General features: G+C 36.4%; 1 protein-coding gene across 6 annotated transcripts in view; it reads left to right on the top strand.

Annotated features, from left to right (window-relative positions):
- ANKS1A (ankyrin repeat and sterile alpha motif domain containing 1A) overlaps positions 1-15866 on the top strand; it is a 131678-nt gene that overhangs the window by 58798 nt on the left and 57014 nt on the right. For all 6 annotated transcript variants that reach the window (XM_083358291.1, XM_083358290.1, XM_083358287.1 and 3 more), the window contains 4 exons: positions 916-1036; positions 8020-8060; positions 10062-10194; positions 12374-12918. In XM_083358291.1, coding sequence (XP_083214417.1) covers positions 916-1036; positions 8020-8060; positions 10062-10194; positions 12374-12918 — 840 coding nt within the window. The remainder of the gene's footprint in view (positions 1-915; positions 1037-8019; positions 8061-10061; positions 10195-12373; positions 12919-15866) is intronic.

Here is a 15866-nt window from a genome sequence, read left to right as displayed (position 1 = left end):
TAAAATTTGCTGGAGATAGTCTCTTCAACATATTTTCCATGCATTATGGTAATATGAGATTTGTCACAGCACCTGACTTTTGGATTGCATATATGATTCATACCAATGAAGTTGTGTTTTTATCACAAGTTAAAACCTTTTTTGGGGATACTTCTATTTTAAATTGGGTTCTGTTAAATAGTGTGGTCTGGACCGTGAGGGAACAGATGACAATCGGAGACTCAGTAACTCAGCTTTTATTCTGTTCTGAACATAACAACCGGAGTCCTCTTAGAGCCCCTTAAATACTCTAGCCGGTGCGCTCTTGACCAATCACTGTGTTGGAATATCCCGCCGAACGCTGGTCAACCAATCCGAGTGCCCGCCAGCGCCACCTGCTGTTGTCGGTGGCCGAGCTGTCAAATTACCTCAACTATGTATACAACAGGTTCTAAATGCATAGTGTTTTATTATTGTATTCACAATTACATGATTGTTCTGGAATCTTATTTCATATCTCAGTCAGACAACTTTGAATGAAATAATAGGTTTAAAAGAAATAATACTATATACAAAACATGTACATTTTCTACCTAAATGGAGGAATGTTAAAATATGTAGTTCTGAGACTACCATGCTGTGGCTACTGCCTGATGCTTCGTATAATACTGAAAATTTATGAAAATACACCAGCTGGATTCCAAAGGGAAATAGGGTTTGTGAAAAAATATAGAATTAATGGAAATTCGGCATAGGGAGAAGTGATTCAGTAGGGCTGTAGGGCCATAGGAATGCTAAAATTTATATTTGTTTTTCATGTATACATGTATATTAATCTCTTTCATGTTTTGCAGCGATCATGAAAAGTAGTCAATGCACTATTAGTTAATAGTAAGAGATGCAATTATTATTAATTTATGCCTGTTGTCTGATTAGGGTTTGGTTACCAAAAGAAAAAGTAGAGGAAGCACAGCTGATGAAGAAGAAGAACATCCTTATGAACTCTTGCTAACAGCAGAAACAAAGAAACATGTTACAGTAGATAAAAAAACAAAAGGTAAAGACTGTTATTGCAAATTGTACATAATTAGTTATCCCCAAAACTAATTTTGGGCAGAAGGTAGGAAACTGAAACAGTTTTAGCTTTTCTTTTAAGTTAGAGGGATTGACTTGTTTTGCGTGCCCACCTAACAATTTCTTTTCATACGACTTTGATTAAAATATTCTTGCTTTGGAATCTTCCTGGTAACAGAAAATGACTCAAACTTTTGTTGTATGTTTATTATAGAAAACCAAGCATAAGCGTATGGTTTAAAGTAGCCACAGTGTTTTGCAAGACACCTCAACTGTTTTGGAAATTTCTCCTTCCTCTCCCAATTTGTGTGCTCTTGCATACGCACTTTGCTGTCTTCATTTTGCAGTTGCTAGCAAATTCGTTCAAATGTATCTCTTACTGAGCTAGTGTCCATTGTCCTCTCATATTACTGAATTCTCACATCTGTGAGAGCCTAGCTAATGTGACTTGTTTGTGGAACAATCTTAGTTCTTTGCATTTTAAAGGCTGATTTGAGGTTACTTTATATGTTCATTTTCCAAGCATGAATTCATACTGTAATAGAAAAAGGGTTGATTGTTTCTATTCTTCCTATACATGCTAATGGTTTCTCAATATTCTGATAAAGGTAGAATTAATAATAAGAGCTATTGCTGTTGAAAAAGTAGCACTTTAGATTTTGTGCTACCTTTGTGCTATTGTGACTTAAAATTAGTCCCATTGTGTTTTCAGGTAAAGACATTAGGCATTAACATTCTTTTTATTTTTTCATCTGAAACATATCTTATTAAGTCAGCCCATTTTCTCCATTGTAAGAATTGATTTCATCAATAGATTTTGTACAATATTTCTTAAGTAGCTTTAGAAAGAAATGCCTACTTAGTTTAATATTTTTCCAGAAGAAATAATTCAGTAGTTATATAACTTTTCTAACTATATGGCTTCAGTAAGCAATTGCAATACTAAATAATGAGAATTAAAGTAATCTCTTAAATAGAACACTTTTGATTTGCTTCATAAAAATAGTATGACTTCTGAATCATACATCCTCTTTTATTAAAAAGAGCATTATGTGAACAGTAGGAGAAAATAATCAAATTTGGAGTCCCGTCTAAATTTAAACCATATTTTAATATTGTAAATATGAATTACAGCAAGGCTTCAGTTCTCATGATTCCTCATTCCTCATTCTCTCCCATAATTACAGTATTTTATTATCCAGAACTTAGTTCTAAAATACAGCTAAAAGTTTTTGTCTTTTGAGATGTCCATTTAACATTGAAAGGTCTTTTTCGAGTCTCTATGCATTGCACATATCAACTATGCAGATTTTTACAGTGATCAGTGGAAACTCTTTGAATTTAGGTAGCTTTTTTTAACAGGAAGTGCTCTCTTCAGTGTGCATGATCCTAAGTATAATTTTTCACCTTTTCTCATAGTTTCTTTTAGACTATCACAAAAAGAGCAACAATATCTGATCCTTGTCCATATTCATTTGTTTAGTTGAAGGCAAAGTCCTGGGTTTCTTTTTCCTGCATTTGTCTTCATGTTCATTTTTCATTTCAAGGAAAATTCTATTCCCAAAATGTTGGGTGTAGACAATAGTTTAGAAATTAGCCTACACTTTTCCAATAGACTGTTGCTCAAGTCCCATTTTGCAAGACCTAAAATTGCCCAAAATATATTCTTTCTGTCCAGCATGCTTTGAAAAGAGTCATATTATCAAGAACTGTCCTTGTTTCCAAAAATTCATCAAACCGACTACTGGTTTTTCCTGCCTGCATTTACTATTGCATCTTGAGTTACATCTAAATCAATACTGCCAGTTTTTAAGAACATATTCCAGCATGTTGTTTTTAGCAACTGTTCTTACAACCCTCTGATCTCAGATCCTCAAAAAAAACTTCAGAAACATCAGCACTTTTGTTGTCGTCTGAGAATGGACTTCAGACTCTGTCTTCCAGTACTTCTTTATCACGGTCCCTATGAATAAGAATTCACGTCATGCACTGCTTCTTTAAAACATCCTAGGAACTTAGATTTTTTTTCATTGGAGCCCTACCCCATGCAACATAACATTATTTAATTTAATTCATTAAATTTTGAGGCCACCCAACTCCAAAAAATCTCTTAATGGCTTTGTTGTTGTTGTTAGCTGCAAAGTCGTGTCCGACCCATCGCGACCCTATGGACAACGTTCCTCTAGTCCTTTCTGTCCTCTACCATCTTCTGGAGTCCATTTAAGTTCACGCCTACTGCTTCAGTGACTCCATCCAGCCACCTCATTCTCTATCGTCCCTTTCTTCTCTTGCCCTCAATCTTTCCCAGCATTAGGCTCTTCTCCAGTGAGTCCTTACTTCTCATTAGGTGACCAAAGTATTTGAGTTTTAGCTTCAGGATCTGGCCTTCTAAAGAGCAGTCAGGGTTGATCTCCTCTAGGACTAACCGGTTTGATCGCCTTGCAGTCCAAGGGACTCGCAGGAGTCTTCTCCAGCACCATAGTTCAAAGGCCTCAATTCTTTGGCAACTCAGCCTTTCTTATGGTCCAGCTTTCACTGCCATACATTGCAACTGGGAAAACCATGGCCTTGACTACACGCACTTTTGTTGACAGGGTGATGTCTCTGCTTTTTAGAGTGCTGTCTAGATTTGCCATGTCTTTCCTCCCGAGGAGCAAGCGTCTTTTAATTTCTTGGCTACAGTCCCCATCTGCAGTGAATGGCCTACAATATTTAAAATACATAACTTAAAGAAACATGACCGCCAAAAATTTGTGGTTCCTCCTATTTCCTCAGTTTTGCCTGCCATAATGCTAACTTCTAAAAAGTATTTGCTATTGATGCCTGCAGCAGAAGTGCATGACATTGAAGGTACCATTTCATATGTATATGTATTGCAGCAGTAGACAACCTCCTTCGGATTCCTCACTTCTTGTGCATATGGAGGGTTATGGAGAGTTATGTCATTGACTCTTATTCCCATTCTTGGGCTTTCACTGAACAGCAAAGAACAGATTGTCCTGATTTTAGGCTTCAGTCTGGGAACAAGTCTCTTAAGAAAAAAATTAAGCAGTGTCAAAGACCTGATTCATTCCATATTTTCTCCATTTATAAATATAAGGTTTGGAACAACAATTCCAAAGGAAAAGCATTCCTCGATTATGGAGGAGACTTGAAAACAGAAAAAAGAACCTCTGGTATAATGGCTGTCCATGATAATCCCAGTTTCCATTGATCAAAAGATGATGGATCAGTTTTGAGCGCTTGAGTCCCATTTTACAGATATCATTGAGTCCAAATGAACAACAACAACAACAACAAAAGGACAAAACCAGGATAATATTAATTCTTCTTGTCTTATTCTCAATTCAGAAGTTCAGGACCAGTTGAAAATTCTGTGGCCATAATTCTAACACCACTCCAATGCTGATCTCTGATCTAGTAGAAAAAATATCTGTGCTGGAATTATACATCACTAAGAGATCATTTAAACTAATACATCTTATCTCAAAAGATAAGATTAGAGAAGGTTAACTTCATTGCAATCACATTATTTCAGAGCAATAGTGCCCTCACCATCTTGTTTTACTGTGGAGGTTCTACCTCTGTTCCAGACTCTTGTACCTGCTCTTAAAATGTTGTGACTTATAAATTGGCAGGCACTAAATTATTTGGTTACTTTTTCTCTCTTTCCCAGTGCAGGCACACTGAGGTAATAGTCACAATACAACTTCTCGCCCTTGCAGCTTGCTGTTTATAAATGCATATAATTCATTAGTTGTAATATTATATTAGTTATAATAAGATATTTTAATAACTTTCTAACTATAACCTATTGTCCGTCCTCTGCATTTGTAATTCTCTTTGAAAAGTAAGCTCCAAAATGAATGACAGGTCAAATGTTCATAGAAGGCTCATGATGCCTTTGCCTAGAAGACTCATGATGCCCTCCAGACATGATTACTCTTCTTTTATTTTATTTTTTATTTTTATTACATTTATATCCCGCCCTTCTCCGAAGACTCAGGGCGGCTTACAAGCTTAGCAGTAGCCTTCATTCTATGTATATGCCTGCTTGTTAGGGCTTTTACACACACCCCCAAGCGGCATTATTACAAAGTCAGCTTATTGCCCCCAACAATCTGGGTCCTCATTTTACCTACCTCGGAAGGATGGAAGGCTGAGTCAACCTTGAGCCTGGTGGGATGCGAGCCTGCACTAATTGCAGGCAGCTGGTGTTACTTAAGGAGGCATCAGCCCACTGCTCCACTAAGGCTCTTTTTGAAAGGCAAGCATTAAAAAGACAGAAGAATCACCAGGCTTCACAAGGGACTCTGAAACATTGTATTGCTTTTGCATTTAGTTTACTATTGTACTCTACCAGTAAGCCTACTTCAAAATGATTTGAGAAAAAGGCACTCGGTGATGGCCCTCCATTCAGGAAGTCACACCCCACCCCGTTTTGAATAATATGGTATTGAGACATTGTCCCAGCTTTGCAGCAGATGGTAGAGTCTCAACTTTGGCTTTGTCCAATGAATGGCCTTTATTGATACTCCCATCACATTCTTTTGCTGGGAATTCAATTGTAGATGGCCATATTTTCTTTGGAGATAAGAGATTATAAGTCTGGTGCTCTTCCTTTCGCATGCCAGGAAGGCTCGCCAACACAGTCATCAGATGCAGAGTTCAGAACAGGAAGTACCATTTTCTCAGTACTAACAGGTTGTTTTCTTGAGGCTAGAACCTTCAGCCTTATGATTAAGGAGCAGGCACAACTGCCTTAAGATCTTCTTTTCAGTACTCTTCGAACATGATATAGCTGCTGTGTTAATTACTATGCATTATTCTTTGTGGATCCGGCCTCCAAACTTTATTAAGTCAAAGATTGTTAATACTTTTGATATATATTATAGCCTTTCTATCTTTCAATCCTGGCGCTATGGAAAGAAGTTTTCAATACTGGTCCTATGAAAATGTGCATTGTGCACCAATGGATAAGAACTAGTAGAAGCATGAATCATGAATGAAGGTTTTATTACTCCATAGCCTTCATTCTGTACATTTCCAGCTACTGAGCATGCCTACTGAAGTAGTGGCATTTTTAGGTGAGGAAAGAACTGTCTCCAGAGCCTTATATCTCAAAAGATGATAGGAAAACGATCTTTCAGAAGCAAAAGAACTAAACAGCAAATCAATATTTCCAGGTATGTTAGAGTCAGAGTGGAACAAATGTTATGGCCATAGCAGGCACCCTTAAGGAGATATAAATTTCATACCTTCTGGATTGAACTATGAAGTCATGGTCAAGACTGAAAATTTCCCATTTGAAATGTGAAGGCTTGTTTAACAAGAATAAATCATGATAACCCGAATAAGGACCAGAAGCAATAAAAATACTGGACCTTACATCAGCAGCAGTGTTTCCGATTTCAACATAGAAACTAAAATTCCACAGTTCAGCATTGTTCACTGGGCATCTAGAGCGCGTCTGGGCTTAATCTCCAAGGTGATAATTCTTCCTTAAAGATTGGATACAGAATTCTGAAGACACCCATCCTGCAAGCCAGTTCCTTTAATTATGAGGATACTGTAGCATCCTATGTGGAGATCTACTGATCCACCATTTCCCAAACTGGGTTTCTGTTATCACAGATTCATAAGGCCTGGCTATGAAGATTGAGGATACTGGACTCAGTTCCCTGAAACATCCCTCAACATCCTACCCAACCTCTTGATACAATCCCAACATTTCTAAAGCGTTGTTGTGGTGTCTTCTTTCTATGGATGTTATGGTTGGGACTTTATTCTAAACATTTTACATTTCCTAAAATGAAAAACAAACTGCTCCCCCCCACACATTGTTAGTGGTTTAGGTTCATGAGGATTACGCTCAACCTACTATTGCTCCACCAGATTGGCTAGTTAGTATACATAGATACAAAGTTGCCTATACCCTTATGAGCCTCATTCTTTTTGCATAAGCCCTGATAACTTTCAGCTCAGGGTATTCTCTTCAGCTTTGCTATATCATCATCAAGTTGTATACATTTATGGTGATAGCAATGATATATTTAAGATGAATTGCAGTCTAATCCTATTGGATTAAAACAGCCAGTTAAAGTTAAAGCTATCAGGCTAAAATTGAAAGACCATGAGTTCTAATCCTGCCTCAGTCCTCAGAAGCAGCTAATGGCAAATCATTTCTAAAAAAAATCTTGCTAAGAAAACTGTAGGAGAAGTCCAGGCATTTGGCAGGAGTCAACACTGATTTTAAAGTGCAAGCTGTCTTCTGTCTCTCCCTCTCCCTCTCTCCCTGATTAGTGGCTGGTCTTCAGGAACTACCTCACTCATTATGTATTTTTCACTTTGGCATTGTGCGTCTAACCTAAATTAATTCTTAGGCCTTTGTAGCCAAATATTGATTGGTTGTGTTTCAAGTGAGAGATTTTTGCAGTTTTAGGTGAAGATGCCACGAATTAAAGTGTAACATTTACATTGAAAAACCTATAATTAAAAATGGTCTATTGTAATACTATACCATTCATCTGGTAGGAATCTAAAATTGTGACATAAAGCTTACAGAATGTATTTTAATATCCCTCCCTCCCTTCCTCCCTCCCTTCCCCCACCCTTTAGGCAATATGTTGTTGCTCATGTGATGTAGGAAAAGTTGAGCCATTTTGTTGTAGAACTAATACACGGGTGTCAAATTCGCCGTGTCGTGTGATGTGTTGTGACGTATCGTGACTTTTTTCGCATTACCCAAGCTGGGGAGGGCGCGGCCACTGCATGATGCAACCGGCCCGTGGGCTGGCAGTTTGACACCCCTGAACTAAAAGGTAGTAATGCTTTTTAGGAGAGATTTTAGTACAGAATTCAAGTGATCCCATTCTCCAGAATTGTACGTCTTGCCTTTAACAGTAATTCGCTAAGGACAGATTTGTATTTCACATATTAAAAATACTTTTATTTTTAAATTCTTAGGTGAATCATCTTTAGGTGCTACCTGCAGTGTCCAGCCCCAGGTAAGGCAGATATAATTTTAGTATAGATTATATCCAATATGCCAATAGACGTTCACTCATACCAAGGAACGTTCTCTTCTTCTCCTTCCTCTGTCACTCCTTCCTAAGGAGGGACTTACTATGGAACGACCTGGCTTCTGGAGTGTATTTGAGAAGCACGTGGAGAAGAAAAAACTGTTCTGCTGAGGACTGTCATTGCAAAAGTAGACTTAACACTATTTGACACTATTGCATGCAACAGTGCACGTACAGTATATACCAGGGGTAGGCAACCTTGGCTCTTTTATGACTCATGGACTTCAACTCCCAGAATTCCTGAGAGTTGAAGTCCATGAGTCATAAAAGAGCCGAGGTTGCCTACCCCTGGCATATACAACGCAACAGATCCAGTTTACATTTTATAGCTGTAGTATTAAGTATTACGAAAAACCATTTTAGAACTATGAGATGTTTCAATATTTATGGGAAGTTTCAAGTTCAAGACACCTCCAGAACAGTCGAAACACCCTGCTTTGAATTTGAGACAGCTGTTTGCTGTTGAAATAGGGTGTTTTCAACTCAAGAGAGTTCAGTTGCAGCATGGCTTGAATTTAAAATTTTTTTTTTTTTGCAAAATCCTACTGAGATCTAGCAAGGTATATGTTTCCATTTCCTACATTTTATAGCAAACATTGAAACAGAACTGGAATTCTTTAATGCTAAACAACAGTAAAATGATGAAAGGATAATTCTAATTAAGTAAAATGGAATATTTTATACAGAGAATCAGAAGGGGAGTTTTGTGCTGGGGTGGGGGGGAGACACTTGCTTTTTACATTGATGTTCTTAACCATTGTAAACTGCCCATAATATTGAGTTAGGTGGCATATTAATTTAGTAGTTATCACAGTCAGCCAGATGTTTAGATATGATAATAATATGATATGATGATGATGATGATGAAGAAACAAATACCAAATGTAGTAAGTATCTAGATCAGGCCTGCACAATTTGTAGAAGGGAAAAGACTACATCAAAAAAATTAAAAATAACTGTGGCTGTAAAGACTATCTTTGACTACAGGTCAGCTGAATTGTGGCTGGCAGAGTAGTGGCAGTGCTGCAGCTGGAAGCCTCAGTGAGGCTAGGAGACACTCATCAGCATGATTTATGAAATGGCAGCAATGGCTGTATTTGGTGGCAGTGAATTTATTGAGTTTCTGAAAAATCTGAAGTCTGAAAACAGTGTGAAAACACAAGGTTGTTTGATGGGCTGTATGTAGTGCGTGGGCCACACGTTGTGCAGGCTTGATATAGACTTTCTGTTTGAAGTAGTATATAGCTAAAAGTATTGATTGCTTTTGGTTTCAGGAAAATTTTTCAGAAGTCATATAGATATTGTTCTTTGTCCTTTTTTAAAAAAATTAAGTTATTTATTTTAAATGTATTTATCAAATATTTTTATGATACTGTTATAGTAAAGAGGAAGTAGTTGTTGCCACCGAGAATTTGATTCAAGAAATAATACAGGCAATAGAGTTTTCCTATCTATCGGTTCAAATTCAAAAATGGTATCTGACATTTAGATTTTGCATTCTGTTAAAAATGCTGATACAATCAGTACCAGCATTTCAGAATGATTGTCAGAGATTCTCAGAGATTGTCAGGCATTGTCAGAGATTAAGGGCTCAATATTCCCTGAAAGTATTTTCTTTTTCCCTAACCTTGTTTAAAATCTAGCAATTTCCCATCATCTCTGGCTAACATGGTCAGTGCAGAGGAATGAGGAGCCACAGTTGAGATTAGCATATAAATTCTAGTTGATTATTTATTTTTGCACTTTTATTATTGCCATTTGTCAAAGTTTGTACTAAACATTTGAAAATATTTGGAAGCATGATACTAAAGAGGTATATGGAATTATATTTCACTTACATATTTTTTATTTGAGGTATAAAGCTTAACTTTTGATAAATCATAACTAATAATATTACAATATAATATTTTACATGATTCTTTGCAGGTATGGTCACGAAAAGATCTATCTTCTCAGGATGGTCAGTGGCCACTAAATTGCCAAGCTTCTTCCGATTTTTCTTCTAGCCATTCTGAACAATATTCAAGTCCTGAATCTCAGCTGGTTGAGATGCCAAAAGGTAGGTAATTATTCTGTGTGATTCCAATTTCATAGAAACCTATGCAGAAAAAAATGGTATTTGCTTTTTAATATATGCAAGAATTCTTTGATGTAACTAGCGTGACAAAATTTTTTCAAAAGTCTCTTAATAGGGCTTTGCTCATTCTGGAAGATTTTTTTTTTGTTTGTTGTTTTGTTTTCGGGAGACAGGAAACACAGCCACAATTTCACTGCAACAGTGACCACTTTGTTGGGCTTCATAGCTGCCTTTGGAAGAATGAAATGTTCCAGTGTGTGATACACACTGTCAGCTGCTTTTCCACCCTCCGATAGCAGTGTTGCTAAATGTTAACATTGTGTATAGATGCCATATTAAGCATTTTGTGCAAACAGTAAAGTGCAGAGGCATTTTATTCATCTTTTCATATATGTTGCTATTCATATATTTCATTTATTATATTTGTATACCGCCCTTCTCCCGAAGGACTCAGGGCGGTGAACAGGGCACATAAAAAATACAGAATACATTATCACAGCAAATCTACGAAAGCAGACAAGATGTTCCTTTTAGACACTATACTTCTGGGTAGCTTAGACTGGTACATTTCCTCTGCTACACACATATTAAGATAAGAATCTTAATGTAAATCTGGTCAGGATGTAATTTTGTTCTGTAAAGCGCTCTCAGGCCAAAAAAGTCTTGTTCTTCATAATTTTGAGCAAGAAAAATAAATGCAAAAATATTTCTGATGGGGAAAAAAACATATGTACTATACCAAACACAAGCATAAAATACTTTGCAACTCTACAATAAGTGATTTTATAAAAAGTACTTTCTTAGATATTGATATTCTTAGATATTGAGGAATAGCAGCCAATAACCATAATTTTGTTAAACCTACAAAATATGTCTTAAGGGAAAAAAATTCAATAATACATAAAGCAAATGAGCCTTAGGTTATTAAACTGATATCAGCCATAGCTTAATATTTAAGAAAAAGAGTAATGATTTATTCTTGTGAAAGCTTTGTGGGATATATATCATGTTAAATAGAAGCAAAAATCCTTACTATATAACGTATATCATTAAAAGAACCTTTCCTGATTTGTTCTGATTTCTTTGTACTGATTAATCAACAAAAGCTCCAATTGAGTCAGAGATAAGTACTTTCTGATTTGATTTAGGAATAATGAAGCACTACTGAATCATTGCAAAATGTAACCCAACTTTGGCTGAATAGAGCCTACCAGGGTAATTTTCTTTTAATGTTCTTCTGGATTTGAATTTAGTACCTTTCATATCTATGCTTGTATGTCCAATCTAAGTACCATAGAAAAAAAGCTTCAGTTTCTGTTTCTCAGATATTTTTCAATGAGTAAAGTACCATTGTGAAGGGCCTAGGTTGAATAACTTGGCTTTTATCAATATTAAATATTGGGCAACTCATTAATGATTGTTGTTCAGAGTGGCTCTTTGCTATAAGCTTTTACATAATTTACATCAGTGAATTATTCATGCTTTAATCACGTTCTGATTTTTGATACAATATATTAAAGCATGAGTCTAAGTTATAATGTTACCTCTCTGCTGCAATACATATTGCAAGCTGAAATTCAGTGCAGCAGTAGAAGAGGATCATTTTATGTAGCAAAATTAGTTAACGGCGAAGTGAAGCTTTAAAGGAATTATTGCTGTTGCAAAAGGAGGTGAGTTCAAGTCACCAGGGAAGGAAACAGCTGTCGGGTGGAGGGGGGAATTTGTTCAAATTTGCAGGTTGTTTGCAGCTCATCTTTCCCCACCCAGCATTCTGTGCCAAGGAATAGGGAGTGTTGCTCTAAATAACACTTTGGCCTTTATGGAAATATGTTCCAGGAGACTCAGTCTCTCCCCTCCCCCCACCCCCATCCCTTTGCTGGGTATAGTTAGCACTTCTCCAAACCTTATATAGCAAGGGCTGGTTGTTAGTGTTAACAGGAATAAAATGAAACAGAGCGGGCTGCCAGATTGCATAAATCAGGCCACTGTTTAGAATTTCATAAATGCTCCAACTTTGGGTAAAATCTGAGTACTCTGAACAATGCTGTTCTTTCTTCTTTTCTCTCTCTCTCCCTCTCTGAGGGAGAAAAGCTAAAATCTTGTTTCTCTTGATCTTTATGTGTTGGCTTTTATTTTGGGGGGGTTTCCTACCCTTTTGAAGACCAAAAAAGGTTCAACAGAAGCCACAGCCAAGCAGATGTCCAAGATGCCCAGGTACTGGATCAATTCTCAGGTCTTCTGCATGGTTCCTCTCCAGTGTGTGACATAAGTGAGGACCCTTTGAGACTCATTTCTGCAGTGGGCAAAGGAAGTACAGAAGGAACTGCTATGCAGCTGGAAGATGTTGAGGCTTCTGGATCGGTACAATCTAGTACTGCAGACCAAAATAAAGTGGTCTATTCAGCCATACGCCATATCCGTGACAAGTTGGATTCGGGAACTTTAGCACATCCTCATTTGCCACAGCACCCCGGCAGTGCTGAGGATGGAGACAAGAGCAGCGTTGTGGGAAGAGTTCATCCAGGAAGCAAGTCCAAAGCAGACCTCAAACTTAGCCGTAGCTTATCAAAATCGGATTCTGACCTTTTGACCACCTCACCAACAGAGGACGATACTATGGGGAGCAGAAGTGAATCCCTTTCCAATTGTAGCACTGGGAAAAAAAGGCTGGAGAAATCACCTTCCTTTGCTTCCGAATGGGATGAGGTAAGACCAAGCTGGATTTTCTTTTTTAAGTAAAATAAAAATTGCTGCAGGAATTCCATTATAAGAGTGGATCAGGGATGAAAGAGTAGGAAGCTCTGGTAATTATCCTAGCGTCGGATTTATTTGATAGATAATCAAAATTACGCCTATAAATTGAATTCAGTTATTTACTCTTAGATGATGCAAAATTTAGGGAAAGTTTTAAAAGTATTCAGTGTTGTCTGAAACAGTGATATTCTGTTCAGAATCAGTTGTCATATTGGAATATGTTTACATAGCATATTCTCTCTAGAATAGCTTGTGAAAAAGGGTGGATCATACTGTGTTTCTAGGGCTCCTTTATGTTAGTGACAAGACTTCAGTAAGGTCAAGGAGTACCTGAATGTTTTTGTACTCTCTCGTAAAATAGCTAATTCCAAGGATTAATGGGAAATCAGCGTAATATGTGGGAAATCATTCCTTAATAGAACTTTGTTCTGATAAAAGTCAGTAGAGATTAAGTTCTGTTTGTCAGCATTAAAGCATTCCTTGCTTATTCTACTCTGACTTAAATGACGTTGTGTGAGCATGCAAACTGCCTTTTATAGATTGGAAAATCTATTATTAAATAGTTAAGACTTGTCGGGGAAACATTATGCCATGCCAGGTTTAAAAAGAATATTAAAGAAAATCCATTAGCAAATAAATTAGGGAGATTAAATTGTATGGATTATAAATTGAAAGTATGAAATCATTATTTTTATTGTGTGGTGCTGGGTCTTTTGGAGTACCTTGGTTGCAAAATATTGCAATCTACAATTTCTTACAGTTGGGGCATCTTTTTAGAAGATTGTACTGCTGCTGTGTAGTCCTGGGAAAAGATGTGTATATTTTAAGGTACACAGATGTTGCCTTTGTGACCCTATATACTCCAGGGGTCTTTTTCACAACTGAATCAGAAGTATTGCACTAACTGCTATTTATTTAGAGTTCAATGGTATTTCTTATAATAAAAACATTAAGCTTTCTATTAAATTGCACTTCTTATATAAAACGTATTTCATTTCAAATACATGGTGGTATATACATCTGTATATACATCTAACCAGCGCAAGTGCTGGAAAGCCTGTTTCAAATTACTACATAATATTCACTTTATGCTACAAGTTACATGATTTATGAATATCATGTCTTGTTCTGAAACTGTTGCTTGCATTGTAGAAACAGTATTTGTTACCTTGAGATTGTTACTAAACCCAATCTAAAACTATTATTGTGAAGAAATAAGTCTTCCAGAAATGAAGTTATTTTCAATACTTCAAGTTTTTTTTATCTGAATTACTAAAGTGCTTGCAGAATGCCCTTTTAATATTGCTATAATGCTTAGCCTGTTTCTTCCCAAAATGTTCCATATATTATCTTTACAAAATTTGAGGATCAGTAATTATATACCCTAACAGAATAATTTCCTTTTGTTCCATTGGTATTTTGATGACAACTTGAATTGTAACTTTATTTGAAAATTTAAATTAAGTAAGTTTAATATTTGTATCAAAGAGTAAGCAGTGATACTAGAGGTATAATGAATAATTAAGCATTACTATTTAAATATTTTGCAGTTCTGTGGGATACTTATAGACTAGATCTTTTCTTTAATAACAAACTGCTTTTTCCTCTCTTCTTAAGCATCTCTCCATCTCAGGAATAACTGTGAATTTATGGATTTAATTCAAATTTAGTTGATCACACTTTGTTCCTAATAAAATAAATTAGGTGTGAATTATTTTTCAAACTTTTTGACTGATTTATTGGAACCTAAAAATGGGAATAATAATGCAGAAGTGTGCATTCTACTTAGAGGAAAGGTATAATGGGACTGTAGAACTAAAATGCAGATTTGGAGAATGGCAGATTATTAATCCGATTATAATGCAGTGTTTGCATGAGTATCTGTAGTAACTATAGAGTTCAGAAAAAATATTTTTCTCTATAAGGCAAGGTAGTCAAGGGAGAGAGGTGTTTAAAAAATAAAGATAAAAAGAAAGTAACATAAAACAAAATAGAAACAGAAATGTTCTATTTCTAAATGTTTTGTGCATGAATTTTTGTAAAGCATCCAGTTTCAAGCATGAAATGGGATGGTTCAAGCATTCTGGGGATGTTTTAAGTTTGAAATAAAGATATTTAAACCCTGAAACATTTCCAAAGAGTGGGGTGGCCTGTTTTGTACTCAAAATTGGGACATTCTGTGAAGTTTTCATACCCCTGGAAGTTTATTATATTGGTATTTGTATATTTATACCAGAATGCCATCTATTATTTAGATTATGTGCAATTTACAGTTGCAAAATACAGCAATTAAAGCAATATTATTTAGGTCCATAAGGTCCAGTAGAAAAACACAATTTTTATTGCCTTCCTATTAACAAGATTTAGGGGCATTCTGACTTTAGAAAGGCAGGCTACGGGGGATGGGGGGTATTAGCTTGGCAAAAGTGGAAAGCGTAAGTGGAATCAATCATTTCTAGGCCACAGGAGCCTAGAGCAGTATGGGCTCTAGAGTGAGGAGTGCTATAGCCAAGAAGGCCATCCAGTAACGCTCTACCCAAATCCTGACGTGTATGTAGAAAAATGCAACCCATTCTCCTGGCTAGTGCTTATGGAGTGAGCAGATTCCAAGTGGTAGAAACAGTTTTAAAAATACCGAAAATCAGTTAATCTTAAAGCAAATTGACTGCTGACTGCTCTTTAGAAGGCCAGATCCTGAAGCTAAAACTCAAATACTTTGGCCACCTAATGAGAAGGAGGAAGGACTCACTGGAGAAGAGCCTAATGCTGGGAAAGTTTAGTTTAGTTTAGTTTTATTAAATTTTTATACCGCCCTTCTCCCGAAGGCCTCAGGGCGGTGAACAGGGCATATAATAAAAATACAAGACTACAAAAGTTAAAATAGAATTAAATTAATGCCC

The sequence above is a fragment of the Vipera ursinii genome, assembly GCF_947247035.1.
Source record: "Vipera ursinii genome assembly, chromosome: 3".
NCBI classification, from domain to species: Eukaryota; Metazoa; Chordata; class Lepidosauria; order Squamata; family Viperidae; genus Vipera; species Vipera ursinii.
The sequence above is the reverse complement of the archived record's forward strand: the minus strand, read 5'-3'. Positions and strand labels throughout refer to the sequence as shown.